At 38.2% G+C, this 15369-nt stretch overlaps 2 protein-coding genes across 2 annotated transcripts; one reads left to right on the top strand and one right to left on the bottom strand.

The window, feature by feature from the left end:
* The first annotated feature begins 1394 nt into the window (after positions 1-1394).
* Positions 1395-11049, top strand: LOC108599430 (cyclin-dependent kinase-like 1). Its single transcript, XM_017986149.2, is given in 5 exon segments — positions 1395-1474; positions 8633-8819; positions 9793-10230; positions 10232-10663; positions 10736-11049. Coding segments are annotated over 5 exon segments (1263 nt in total). The 5' UTR covers positions 1395-1406; the 3' UTR covers positions 10874-11049.
* A 2399-nt stretch (positions 11050-13448) lies between these two features.
* LOC108605911 lies at positions 13449-15157 on the bottom strand. The gene is made up of 5 exons (XM_033294930.1): positions 15083-15157; positions 14879-15017; positions 14732-14817; positions 13955-14048; positions 13449-13900 (listed from the first exon to the last, which is right to left on the bottom strand). Exons 1-5 carry the CDS (start codon positions 15155-15157, stop codon positions 13449-13451), a joined length of 846 nt encoding a protein of 281 aa, XP_033150821.1.
* Between the last annotated feature and the right edge of the window lie 212 nt (positions 15158-15369).

Genomic DNA, 15369 nt, shown 5'->3' with positions numbered 1-15369 from the left:
AATCTATGTTATTTGGGAGCTGCACTATCTATAATTCCATGTAGAGACATTATGGGAATAGTTAAAGATTTGTTAGAATAAATTGGTATCTATTGTATGCAATTACATACAACATTTTGAGGTTGACCATTCTAGCTAATAAATACTCTCTGAGGACGGATTGTAACCTACAAACATTAACTATACATATAGCACATACAAATATATTAAATTATATATCAGAATATTATTAACATTAATCTCTGAAGTGCTTTTCGTATTTTACACATTACTATTATTTGCTGCTATTCAAGAGATGAAAGCTCAAAGCTCAACCAGGACTATAATTAAGCCAGCTTATCTAAATGCTCTGTGACTGCAACACAAATAGTTCTGGACTTCGCTTTCACACCACCACTTTACCACTGTCGCCTGTCAGCACTTCGACCCCCTGCAATCTCAACCCACTCTCAACCCACACATCAACTGCATATATTTAATACAACATTCTACACCCACACGGCTCTCACCTCACTATCATGCCAACACGCATTTGGCAGCTAATCTTACTACCACATCTGTTAATATCACTATAAATCATCATCATGGCGAGACTAATACCCATTTATGGCATATTGAGCAGCTTGGAGCGGACTATATATGACGGTTCGCAATAGAAAGTATGCACGCATGAAGTTAATACACTTTGCATCTCAGATAGTTTGTTATAGCCATGAATATTTGCGGAATTTTTGCAGAATCTTTAGTAGAACATCTTATGTCGCATGCAACGTCGCTACTCACGACTACTGTGTGGACCGAGGACTGAACGGAACTCAGTCATTGCGTCTTGTACATGAGATCATTATGTTTAAGTCTTATATGGAAATCGTGGATTCTTGTGTCTGTTTATGCAACAAATGAGATCACGAACAGAGCGTTTATTGCATCTACACTATTTCAGAAAACCACGGATACCAAAGCAAAACACATACAACAATTTGTGGGTATACTCACAACTATTCAATTTTTATCTAAATATCACCAACTAAACAGAAACCACAACAACCCTTCGCAGCGTTGCCAATGTCAACCGTCGGGCTAACACCCCAACAAACCTCAGTCCAGTAGATTGTCGGGTTGTCGGCATTTTCAATGCCGCGCCGCTGCCGCAGCACAAGAATATAACAAAAATGCAGAAATATACGGCTATGAATTTACAACTCCGGCGTACAATAAACAAACTTTATTAACATTTCTCTGTGCACGGACGCGTAAATTTTTGCCGCGCAATTTGCTCGATAAACAAAAAAATAAATTTCAATACTTCGAGTTCGCTGCGTTTCGAAATGTGCGGTAAATTGCAAGTAAACAATTGAACGAAACAAATAGTAAACAATAAAAAGTGCGCGCTTTTCTGTGGGTCTATGGACAAATGGTTTGGAGAGAAGCGTCTATGGCTGTTTGGTAATCATCTTCCACTTCTGCCCAGAAGGTAAGCAGACAATATTTTTGAAAAACTATTGAGGTTGTGCCAACCTTGCTACAGATTGGCACGCAGATAATTGCCAAGCGCTAAGGCATTTGGCCTTAAGAGTTGTTTGGCTTTAACCTTAAGCTGGCGCATTTTGTAGCAACAAGCTTGACATTGTAACTGCCATGGGTTGACCTTATGCAAAATAATATTTGTTTAGCTTAAGGTTAAGAATTTTACGTGTGCTGCATTCGTACACAAATTTAAAGTCTAACTATTAGTCAAAGCTAACTATAATTTTTGTAAATATTCAAATAGAGTTTATAGAACAGTGTGTAGACTTTTCGTTGTGATATTTATATTCTCATAATACTGAAATTGAAGTGATTTAATTTTGATATTAAAAATAAATTGAATGCAAGCGAGCGCTGCATCTATTCAAATTTGAAATTGTTTATTAATATTTGTATTAGATTTATTTGATTCAATTAAAACATCAAAAGACGTAGCTTAGATTTAATTGTAAAAAAACTAACATAGTTGCATAATAGAGTTCATAGATTAAATTTAATCGCTTAGCGCCTTAATGTTATTACTAACTAGGCTAAGTAAACTTTGCATTGAATAGAATTTCTATTGTAATATGCAGGCTATGTCAAGTTTAGGGCTCTGCTAACGAGTTCAACAACATAAATAAATTTTGTTGCTGCTGACGCTTGCATCTGCTCCCCTCCCTCAATGTCGCAGACATTTGATCGCTCGTTGAGCGACGCGCTTAAAATCATTTCAATCTTTAACGCGAGTAGAAAAAAAAATGAAACTGTAGCATCCACCACACAATTGCAATAAGAGAACGGAAGTTTTTGCATGTATTTTATTTTTTTCCGTCTGCTCATATTGTCGCCTGCAGTTTTGCCAGGCGCACAAATGACGTTGACATGTGCGCGAAAGGTTTTCGTCTGTTTGGCTGGTTTGGTTGCTCTGCTAAAAGGAAGAGAAGCATTAAAAACCGCTAAATCATCCGCTGCCGCTGTCGTTGCCGCTGCCGCTGCCAATAAGTATGCAATATTCTTTTTGAGCTGCTTGTCTGGGCTGTCAGACAGACCAGGATATGGATTCAAGTTTGCCTAGAGCAGCGCAGGAGCGGCTACGAAACCAAACAAAAAAGTCAAACAAAGCGACAGGACGCATATCAATGCAATTTGATGTCTGTGTACGTTTCTTTTTTTTCTTTTTGTTATCCTGCACATATTCCTTTTGATTGAATTTCAATTTGATTGCAGTGCTTCGCTGGGTTTTGCCCCCACACTCTGCCTAGCGCTGTGACAATGCCAGGGAATTGATAGGGTCTGTTGATAGATAGAAGAGTTTTCATGTGGCTCATTTTATTGTCAATCGTTCAGTTTGATGAGCTTATGAATTAGCTGCAAAGCAAAGCTAAGCAAACAAGTGCAGCTTTAATTAATTAAATAAAATTGTGGCAAAATATAAATAAATTAATTCAAATGCAGGCAATTCACACTGCTTGGCATTTAATATGCAAGCGAAAGGCAATTTTGACTTCTGCACATGCAACGGCGTCACCTCATTTCACTATCTGGACTTCATTTTGCCGTGTGGCATGCTTTAGTTGCATCTTTTGTGCGCTCGCTTCATTTGCATGTTGCTGCGCCTCAGCTAGCAGCTGTTTGCTGACCCCAAAAGAAAGGCAAGGAAATCATGCAGGTTGCTAAAAAAGAGAAATGGCGACGTTGCCAGCACGTAACACGTCAGAATCAAAGCGCTGCATTGTCAGTTGCAGTAACCCCCAAGGGGTGAGCGGTGGGGTCGCTATTGAGGTAACAATTGCAAGTTGTGCATTAAATATGCAACATGCTCAATGCATTTTAAAGCATATGCACAACTGTCTGTGTGTGTGTGGCAAGTATCGATAAAATTTACTTTGCAAAATATATGCAGTTGACTTTTTGAACTGCAGCAGGTCGCAACGTCGTGTCGCTGTCGAAATGTTTCAGAATTATTATTTATCACAAACGTTTCACGATTCGTTTCTCTATCGTTTGATACAAAAGATGCAGGTGTGCCAGGAGCCCACTGTAGATGGCTGGCACCGGCCGCACAGGTATTGTACCCACTGTTTGTTCATTCTTGTTGTTGTTATAAAACTTTTGCCATTTTGTGGCAAGGCTTAATTAGCAACGGTTAACTTTTGTGCCAGCTCGAACAGCTGGAAGCAGCTGAAAGTGAAAAACTGTTTGCAAAAAACTTTCACGCCCAATGACATTTACTGCCTTTTGCCACAACCTTGGCCTTTGGCATACGCAACCAGCCAACAACCAGCCCACACCCCACACACCTAAGACTGTGCGTGTATTCGTTGCACATTTGGCATTAATAGCTTGTTATTTATTGCACTTGTCGGTTGGCGGGTTGGCCTTTGTTTGCCCATAAACTCACACACAAGGCCATGTCAGCACTAGAGAGACCACACCAAAGACCAAATGCCTACCCTAAACTGTACTTTGTGCCATATGCCACATGCCACACTTGCCACACATGCCGCATGCCGCGTTTAACGCACTGTTGCCGCACTTCAGGCGGCGCTGCGCCGCTGCTGCTGCACTTAACGTTTAATTCCATAACAAAAACTTGTCAAAAGTTCTATAGAGCGCGCATTATTTTCAAACTCAAAGCTAACTATGCTCAACTCTCAAGTGAAAAGGTCAGCCCAAGTTGCTGTAACCAAAATATATTTAAAAAGTGCATGCTTAAGTTATCAAATTATTTTTAACGTGCATTTCAAGTCTAAGAATTATTTATAAAGCAAAGCAGCACAGTTGACTTTAATTGAAAACGCGTGGGGGTTTATATATAATGCAAGGGCTCTCAACCGTATAAGCAAACTTGATGTCGCTAAGATATATACTGCTGTGAGCTGTTAAAACTATTATCTATATAGCAAAGTGAGTGATATATTTATAATATTATATTTATAGTGTATAAATGCACACAAACAAGTTTATAGTTTATATTATTTTTATTTATTAGCTTTGAATTTGGTATATAATTTTTTGAATTTAACACCACAAAATGTTTTCTGTATTTTTGTAAAGCAGAAATTATTTTGATAAAGTAAATTATACTATCAATCAGTCAAAAGAAAATAGTTGGCAGTGAGTGTTGATCGAGCGATTCACTCCAAAAAGCTGGAATTTGTCTTTCACAAATATAATTAATTGCCTTAGCTGCAGTGTATTGAATTAAAATTAATCAGAAACGTCTGGGATTCTTTGCATTTTAAAACATAAACTTGGTAACATCTAATGGCGGAAGCTGCTCATAACTGAGCTACGCCTTTCATTAGCTCGCACAATAAATATATTTTTACAAATGTTTGCTTTTTATTTGCTGAGCAGTCAAGCTACACCACACATTTTCTATAATTTAAAGAGGGCACTTGCACCCTCTTACACCCCTTAAAAAAAAGAAAAGCTGAGCAATAACAACAGCGCAATCAATAAACGCACAATAGCTTTGAAATTCCCGGAACTGTTGGTCGCTTACACTTGAGCGAAAGTTGAATAGCCGCTGGTCAGCTGAGCTCACAGCTATCGAACTCGAGCTAAAGTTGTTTGTTCGCAAGTGTGCAGAAGACCATAAATAACACTACAATCGGTAAAGTTATGTAAAGCAGTCAGCCAGCCAGCCAGCAATGTAATTAACATGCATAAAAACGAGCAATTACAAGCAGAAAAACAAAACAGAAAAACAGCAAAGCAAGTGCCTTACGCCATTTGAGTGCGGCCAGAGAACAAAGGCGGGTAAAAATAAAAATAGTTTTGCACAATGGCCAAAGGACGAGGGTGTGTAGTATATGATATTATGCAAATTGAATGGCGCTCGAAGTCCACAAATAGGCAAGCGAAAAGGTCAAACGCCGTCTGCTAAGGTGTTGGAAATTGTTTTTCCAGTTCGATTGAGCACACGCTGCGTATGCGTGATCATGGCTAGTTAATCAATGCCTGAGACTGAGATTTTTAATGCATTTCTGAGCATACTCAATGCATACTTAATGCCGCACACACGCAAGCCAACCAACCAACAGTAGAACCGAGCCAAAGCGGAAGCGTCGTCCAATGTCCAATGCGGCGTATGTGCAATGTCCGCAACTGGCAAACTGCAGGCTCGTCTAAGCTAGGCGGCCATTTTGTTCACTGCGCAACTTGTTTACGTGACTCTGACTCTGTGCCTGGCATATTTAGCTTGTTGGCCATTTCGTTGGTGTTGCCGTAGCCTGGCCAAGCTCACCTAAAGTTCAGTTCAGTTGTTTGCCGGCTGTTGGCGTTGCGACATCGTCTCGTGGCTCTAATATTTGTTTGTTTTGCTCTGCTCTTGTTGTTGTTACTGTTGTGTCGCTGCTGGCGACGCTCTTGTCGTTAACTGTTGTCTTTTGTTTTTTTTATTAGCATTATTATCAAACTTGCAAAAGGTGGTAAAAGGCAATAAAAAATAATATACAACAGCCATTCATCATGAAACTGTTTGAGATATCCAAGTTATTCTCGCTGCGCAGGTAAGAGTTATACAATGCTAACAGGGTTCGAAATTTCATAGAAATATAATAGTTAGAAATTGATTTAGCGGCACATTTTATAATAATATAAGAAAATGTAATAAGCGCAGCTTTTAATCATTTGCTTACATATTAAAGCTTCTTAATATTAAATATATTTTTGTACATTTTTATTTACCAGAAGCCCATAATTAAGTTGTTAATTTAAAAATTTTAAGTCAATTAAAATCTAAAGCAAAAATATCTAATGCAGAATAATAAAACTAAAAATAGAAATATACAAACAAAATTTTAATTTTTATAATAATTTAAATATTTATTTAATTCAAAAAATCCCAAAATTTAATAGATAACCCAAGTAAATATTTAAGATTTAAAAAAAATTTAAAAGGAATTTAATTTCTTTAATAATTTATATAACTCTACTTAAAATTTAAATTGTATTAAAATTATGCTGTGCAATTATTTACATATATAATAAAAATTTATATAACTCTTTTTGTTATTATTAATATTTAAATAAGATTAAAATTATGCTGTGCGAATATTCGTAAATTATTTTATATAGTATAATTAAATATGCTTCAGTTTGTATTAATTTACTTTAAATATCTATTAAAAATATTATTTATCATTGCAATTGTTTTTTTTATATTAGGTAAATATGTAAATATATAAAATAATTTACATAAGCGTTTATTCTTTCTCAAATCAATTTGGTTCCAATTAATAAGCACAAAATATTTATAGATCATAAATTTCAATTTATAGAAATACACAGCATTCTACACTAATTAATTATTATTTCAATTAATTGAAGCGCTCATAAATATTAAAAGCTCATCAAAAACATAATTGCAGCCAATCAAGCACAAGTCTTGGCATGACTTAACCAACTTAAGCAGAGCTCAGCTGAAACTCTAATTCAATAGCAGAAGCCTTAGCTTATTATAGCAATTGCAACTAATTACACACCTTAAGTGCCACACATTAATAACTCATACTTTGGTGGGGGGGGCCCGTTGCTATGTTGAAGTTTACGCCAATTGCGATTGCACTGCTGCACCAGTTAAACTATCTTGCCTAGTTTGGCATAAGTTATATTTGTGTGTGTGTGTAACAAGCGCTTCCTGCACTTACAAACTCGAGAAATTCTTTTGTAGCACAGTTTAAGAGACGCCCCTAGAAGCTAACAGTTAACCTCAAAAGACATAAGAAGCAGCAACAGCAGCAGCAGCAGCAATAGCAAAGGCAACTGCTTAGGGCCGACGCCAGCGCCCGTTGCTCATAGCCTAATAGAAAAAACAAACAACGCTGCCAAGCGCCAAGGGGGGAGCGCAAGGCGAGGCAATGAAAGCTTCTACCTGAAACATGAAACTTCTTGAACATACACACCAAAAAAAAAAAAACAGAAAAAAAAGGAAGAAAAAAGGAAGTTCAGAGCTTTGCTGTTTGTTGTGGTTTTGGCTTTTGCCAACTTTGGTCGCATTGCTATGACATTGGCTCTCGGGCGCGCGCGCGCTCTCTCTCTCGCTCTCATTTGTAAGCCAACAAGGGGGGACTTTTCAAGCTTGGCCATAAGTCCACATAAAGTCAGTTTAGTCGTTGGTTGTCAGTCAAGCAAGCAAAACTAGTTGCACGCCAAGCCGAAAGCGACCTTACTTCAATTTCATATTGATCGAAATACAAATATTTATTTGTAAGCAGCGCATGGTGTGTATTTAAATAAGTTCCCAGTAGTAGCGACTCCTAACCAACCAAACTCCCCCTTAACGCATTTCACACACATTAGTGGCAAATACGTCAGATTATAGCCAGATGGATACCGCATAGGTAAGTGCTCGGTTGGACAATTGTTTGCTGAAACTTTCTGCACTCAAACCATTTGCACTTGGACCACATGCATATTTAATTACACACACGCGCACCCACACACACACACACACAGAAATTGTTGCAAGTAGTTGCTGGTGCTTCAACTCCATTGAAAGTTCAGTTACCCTGCGCACTGACATTGAAACGCCAGCGCAATGAGCGCACTGTGCTTATCAGTCAGGACACATCAACAACTGACGCTGACTGAAAAGGACACGTCTATCAAATCGATTGGAGTTGCTTGCTAAACAAATTTATTGATTTTTAGCTGGCTTAATTTTATTTATAAACTCAGCACAAATTATTAACCGTCATTTACAAATTATTACTCATCAAACTCAAATTTTCTTTTCGTCTCATTTGTGTTTCGTTACCAAAACCGAAAACAAAGATAATCTCATCCCCAACTAACACAACTACTAATTCGATTCGATCTTTGGACAAACAACAACAAAATCTGTCAAATCTGTAATCTGTACATAGTTCATTGCTTATACAAACACACATACATATGTGATTGTCAACTCGCATATCTCATATGTGTTCGTGTCAAGCGCAAAACATCTTAAACATTTTATGTGCTCAATGCAAAGTCATGCGCCGTGCAAACATCAAACGTGGTCAATGTTTGAGTCTAAGGTAAAACTTAACTTAACTGGCAGCTTATGCTACATGTGATTGCAATTAATTAATAGCGCTTGCTTATTTGATTTATTTTGATTCGATTGCAGACCACAAGGTAGCAGCAAAATGGATCGTTATGAGAAGCTTAGTCGCATTGGCGAGGGCTCCTATGGTGTGGTCTACAAATGTCGAGATCGTGAAACGGGCGCACTGGTTGCTGTCAAAAGATTTGTGGAGTCTGAGGATGATCCTGCTATACGCAAAATAGCGCTGCGAGAAATAAGGCTGCTCAAGGTGAGTGAAACAAATAGCTGAGTGAAACAGAAACTTATTTGTTTTATTATTTTAGCTCAGAATTTATTAATATTAGGCTGTCTTTGTTTATTTAATTTGTTTTATATGTTTATTTTTGTGTCTAGTTTATTTTATTCATGCATTCATTGTATACAAATAATAGCTCAGAGCAATACTAAATATATAATTTGTAGATTTATCATTAATGCAGCCTTCAAACAAAAATAATCTAATTGCTAATGATTTTGATTAATAAGATTAAGATTAAGATTAAGATTTATTTTTTAGCTATCAAACAGCTATCATATAATATATTAGGGGTACTCTTTTAACTTTTATAAAAATATTCTACAATTCTGCATTTAAGTTGTGCTTCAAAAAGAAAATTTCTATTTAATTATTCAAATTCAATATTCAATAAAAACGTGAGCACGAAGACAATCTAACCCTCAATTCCACACACAAGTTTACGTTGCAAATTGAGCGCTCGCTTAACATTAGAGAGCGACGTTTTAGTTAAGTCACAGCAAAGCGATCTAAAGAGACGAGCAACGCTGCTCTCGCTAGCAAGAAAGGCTCATAGCCATTGCTGTCGCTCACGCTCCTTGAGCGACTTGCGCTCGCAGCTTAGTGTGGGAGGCTGGCAAGTGAGGACGGTCAGTTGTGCGTGGACTGTTGGCGAGTAAACAAACAGTGAAGGACGAGCTGCCAGCATAATAATTTGAAATAATTCCAATATGCGTTGCTTTGATCAAGTTAGTCTATAAATTAATGAAAATGCTGTAATTTAATTTTTGATTGCTCACAAATATTGATAACTGATATAGACAATATATAGTATTTATTTTATACATGCATTTAACATTCAAAAGAGACTTGAATTTAAACTGTGTATTTATTTTTATTTATTTATTCATTTATTTGCTGTTTAAATATTTGCTTTAATTTCTATGCATTTTGTGTTTGATTGCAGAACCTGAAGCATCCCAATCTGATATCCCTGCTGGAAGTGTTTCGACGCAAGCGTCGCCTGCACTTGGTATTTGAGTTCTGTGAGCTGACGGTGCTGCATGAGCTGGAGCGGCATCCGCAGGGCTGCCCGGAGCCACTGACCAAACAGATTTGCTATCAGACGCTGCTGGGCGTTGCCTATTGCCACAAGCAGGGCTGTCTGCATCGCGATATCAAGCCGGAGAACATACTGCTGACGGCGCAGGGGCAGGTGAAGCTTTGTGACTTTGGATTCGCGCGCATGCTGAGTCCGGGCGAGAACTACACAGACTATGTGGCCACGCGCTGGTATCGGGCGCCAGAGCTGCTGGTGGGCGATACGCAGTATGGAACGCCGGTGGATGTGTGGGCCATTGGCTGCTTGTTTGCGGAGCTGGTGCGTGGCGAGGCGCTGTGGCCGTGGACGCAGCGATGTGGATCAGCTGTACTTGATAAGGAAGACGCTGGGGGATTTGCTGCCGCGGCATATACAAATCTTTGGGCAGAACGAATACTTCAAGGGCATAACGCTGCCGGTGCCGCCGCAGCTGGAGCCGCTGGAGGATAAAATGCCGGGCAAGGCGCTGCAGAATCCGCTCACCATAGATGTGCTCAAGAAGTGCCTGGACAAGGATCCGGCCAAGCGCTGGAGCTGCGAGAAACTCACCAAGCATTCCTACTTCGACGACTACATAGCCAAACAGCGCGAGCTGGAGCACATTAGCAGCCTGGAGGTGGCCACGCTGCGCCAGCAGCAACTCGCCTCCCAGCAATTTATGCTGTCAACGGCGCAGCAGCTGCAAACGGGCGCAGCGCAGGCGGCCGCCATTGCTGCCTCGCGTGATAAATCAAAGGTGAGAGACAGTCAGTTTAATATAAATAATTACACACACATTAATCATGTGTTCCACCCCCCACCGCTCTAGACTTCAAACACCTCGTTGCCGCTGCTGCCAAGCACTCAACATCATCATCAGACCCATCAGGATTATATGAAACTGCAGCCGCTGAACAAGAATGCGGCCATGCTGCATCGCACCGAGCATCACTTGCCAACCATCTAAGGCCAGCTTGTAATATTTTTAATGTATAATTGAGATTCTTGGGTCTTGGTTATTGTTCTGTAAGCGTAATCATAGTTTTTTCATAATTTAACGCTAATGCTCATGGGATGTACAACGAAAAGTTTACATTAGCAATAAATGTAAAGTGTACAAAAAATAAAAATAAATCTTTGCTAAATAGGGAAGTAATGTTAATACTCAAATGAAAGGAAATTGAAATGTTAGTGCAGATTTAATAAAAATGCCCCAATAAATAGGCAATACATTTGTTCATCAACTGCTGTTGAGGCGAAATTGAGTTGCAGGACTTATGTTTTAATTAACATTACAATATTTATTTATAATTTATTGAATTGTATTTATTTATAATTTTATTGAAATTTTGTAAGCTTTATCATATTTATTTAAAATTATTCAAAATAGGAAATTAACCATATTAATGTAGCAATTATTATTTTCTTGCTAAAATACTTAATGCAATTATAGTTTACAGTTTAAAATTGCCATACTTAAAAGCAAACTTAAAGCAACTTACTTATTTGTTATTAAATTCGTATTAGCTTAAGCAAAATATGCAATTCCTTTATTTCATTTGCGACAGTAAAATATTTTGAATTTTATTGAGTGACAGCAACTGGTGTGAAGGCAAAATATTCTGTGAGGTTTCTTTGTTGGAAACTTGTTACATTTGTTGGCTTTAGCACATTTACTATAACACATTTTATTTGCGTCTATGAGTTACTTTTCTATTTATTTGTTATTAAATAACATATTTGAATTTGCTTGGTTATCAAATATATTATAAATTGCTTGCAGCAGCTTGAAACGCTTAAAATTAAAAACTTAGCTCAGCTTAAGTGCTTAAGAACTAATATATATACATATATATTATTTTATCTGTTGGCAGCTTAAGGCACCCACACACACACGCACATTGAATTAAAATCCTGGCAGTAAGTTGGCAAGTTAACTGTGAAATCTACCTTAACCCACTTGCAGCTGTCGTAAACTTGCCAACAGCTACTCACAGCCACAGCCACTGCCGCCTGAGCCAGCTATCCATCCACTTGTTGGCCCAAAGCGCAAGAGAGATAGAGAGAGAGAGAGTAAGAGAAAACCCCAAAAGTAAGCGTCACACTTCGCCACGTGCCAATGCGGACGCGGATGCGAATGTTTGGCGCTGTTGCCAAGGCTCAGGACAGGGAATTTTCGAATTTTTGCCTGAGTTGTATTTTTCTTTATTTTATTTCATTCTCTTCTTTTTTGGCAAGCTAATCCGCTGCTAAGCACACGACAGATAATCAACGACACGTAGCATTTTACGTGAGTTTTATTTCGCATGCACTGGCAAAAAGAGAGTTAAGAGAGTAGAGTATATGTGTGTGTGTCTCTGTGTGTGTGTATATCGCTTACTAAGTGGCGATGCTTTGCTGATTGCTGTCATTATCTGAGTTGAGTGTTTGGCAGATTATTTTAACATTAAATTATATAAATTTGAAGCGCTGCCATTTGAAAGCAAAAGAAGCAGCGACTACATTAACTAGAGTAATTAACTGTATTGTTGATACTTTCTTTATTCTGCTCAGACTACAGACTAAGTAAACTTCTTAGTTTCATTATAATTTTTATAATAATAAATTTCATATTACTGCAAATATTTAATTACAAACTTGTGCTGTTGCTGTTTGGTTGCAACATAGTCAATGTCACTTTGCACTTTGCAAATCTCCAAGGACATTTAGCTGGCTGGCTGGCTGGCTGGCTGGCCAAGTGACTGACTTGACTTCACTGCTAGCTTGACTGTCTGATTGACTTTTGTTTTAGATATTTTTGTTGGCCGTACTGAAAGTTTTAATTAAATTAGTGCACAAGTTGGCAGCACTGCAACACTGTACGAAATAACTGTAAATGCAACTGTCAACATGGCGCTAAATACGCCAGGGAGCAACGTTTTGTATGTCTGTGTGTGTGTGTGTGTGAGCTGGACAGACATTGAAATTGACTGTATCGCCCAACTCTGTTGCCGGCTGCAGACTTTTGCTTCATTGCTGCAGCGTTTGGGGCAAGTGCTGGGCACAATTGTTAGACACTTTGATTTTTCGTTTGCCATCACAATAGTCCAGCAACTTTCTCCATTCACTTTCCCACTCGCTCTCGCTCTCTCTCTCTCTCTCACTTTCGGCTTTTGCATTTTATCTGAGCGCTGTGCATTTGACTGCAAATGTTGAACGGCAAAAAGCATTTGTAAGTTTTGCTGCTGCTGCTGCCACGTAGCAGTATCTTTGTATGTATATATCCTTTGCCCAGGATATGCAAAGTGTGCTGAGCGTGTTGTCGACTCGGCGCTTGACAATCCCAGACAGTTGCATAATCTGTACTGTCGTTTATGCAAAGTGCTTACCAGAAGCAGAAAAAAAAAAACACAAAATATAAGTCCAAGCGCATTGAAAATTGTTAAGAGGTGTTTGCAATTGTTAAGCTCGCTCAATCGAAAGCGAAGTTTTATTGAATAAATTGATAAAGTAATGCTTGACTACAGCTTTATGGCACTACAGTGAGTGCAAGCAAATTGCAGCTAATGCCAGCGAAATTGCTGATCCTCAGCATAGCGTCGATTGAGCGCGTTCTTGCGCTCCAGCTCGCCGCCCACGCCACGCAGCAGCTCGTCGCGCTGCCAATTGCGATAGACGCGCGAATCATCCAGCCTCGCCTCCTTGTCCAGCGCTTGTAGCTGCCACCATTTGAGCTGCGGCGCTGGCGCCTGCACGGGTATAACTGAAATTATCTGCGGTCTGCGCTTAGGCCACTGCGCCAACTTGGCCAAGCGCTTCTGCTCATCAATGTCCGTTTCCTCCGGAGTTTGCAGCATGCGCAGCTGTTGCACCGAGTCCTTGCCAGCAGAGATGCGCTGCATTGCAAGCGGATGAAACGGATCCTCGCCATACAGCTGACGATATCTGGAGCTTCTAACCAATGTTATGATCTGATACATGGCAATGCAGGTAACGGCATTATAGCCAACAAAAACTATAAACAAAATTTTATAAACAAAATTTTATAGTTTTAATTGACAAGACTTACGACACCAGAAGCTGCCCACGAGTTTAGCCACAATCAGCAAGCCCAAAGTTGTTTTTCTTTCTTGTAGCACAATCATGCGTATAGAGTGCAGAATTAAGTAGCATCAAGAAGGTCAAAAGCATCCAACAAAGGCCAAGGGTAAGCAAATAGCCATTTGTTTAGCTTAAGGAAATGTATATACTTATAAAAAAAAAAACACAACTGAAATTTGAGATACACTTGAATGGCATTTGTTGTTATTTAATATAATTATTTCAGTGACATCTAAAATAAATATCAATATAAAAGCTATAGTAAGAAATACTTTATCTAAAGCAAATAGCTTTTTATTTCAAATAATAATTATTTCTAAAATGAATATAAATAAATAGCTCTGACTACAATTAAATATACACATATAAGGCAATAAGCTTAATAACAAAGGTAACATAATTGATTAATAACAAAGAATGTAAGTAACTCATTTTATATTCTGTGTAAATAAATAAAATGAAACTAATTAAATGAATACAAAGCAATTAGCTAACAATTAAAAGTGCAATAATTGAATAAAGCAAATAAATTGTAAGTACTCTGTATGCAGTATAAATAAAATAATTAATTAAGTGTAAATAAATAAAATTAAAATCACTTGTAGAAAATTTAACATATTATTTAAAATATTGAAGCAAGCATATGAAAAATCTAACTGGAAGGAACTGAAAGGAATGAATGGCAATTAACTCAAACCATAGATAACATAAAAATATATAACCAATAATTTTTACTCAAACACACTCTGATTGCACCCACGATGCCCAAAATGGCCGTCAGTATATGAAGATAGCAGCAGACCTGTAGAAATATCAAGACATTGTCGGGAGCTGCAAATCAAATGGGATTTGAAGTTTATATGCAATAAAAAATGAAAAGTTTCCACTTCACCATCGTGCACCCAATCAATGAACTTTCTAACCAAGCTGCTCGATCTATATTGCGCATCCTGCTCCATCAAATCGATTAAATAATCAAATATATGTACGCCTTGCACAAACAAGAAAATGCTCAGAGTTAGGTTCTGCAGCTGCAAGCGCCAAGCAAATGCAAAGTAAATAAAGTAAAGTTTCTTGCTGCTGCGGAGGCACTTACCATGGCCAAAACGGCGACTATCATAACGCCCAAGCGCACTGAGCAATAGCACAAGTAGCTTTCCATAAATAACATATTAATTTAAATTGTTCAACATTAATAAACAAATGCGGGCAAGCGACTGAGAACAAAAGCGAGTGACAAATAAATGACCAAACGACTAAAAGGCCATAAAAAAATGGTTAAGGCTTAATGGCAAAAGCTTGTATAACAGATGTCTATCTGCATATGTGATTTGTGCGCAGTGGCGTCGTTTGCAAGGGGGCGCTGAGCAGCAGCCCACTGTA

This window comes from Drosophila busckii, chromosome 2L, assembly GCF_011750605.1.
Source record: "Drosophila busckii strain San Diego stock center, stock number 13000-0081.31 chromosome 2L, ASM1175060v1, whole genome shotgun sequence".
Taxonomy (NCBI): Eukaryota; Metazoa; Arthropoda; class Insecta; order Diptera; family Drosophilidae; genus Drosophila; species Drosophila busckii.
Note: the sequence above shows the minus strand (reverse complement) of the source record. Positions and strands in the feature narration are given on the sequence as shown.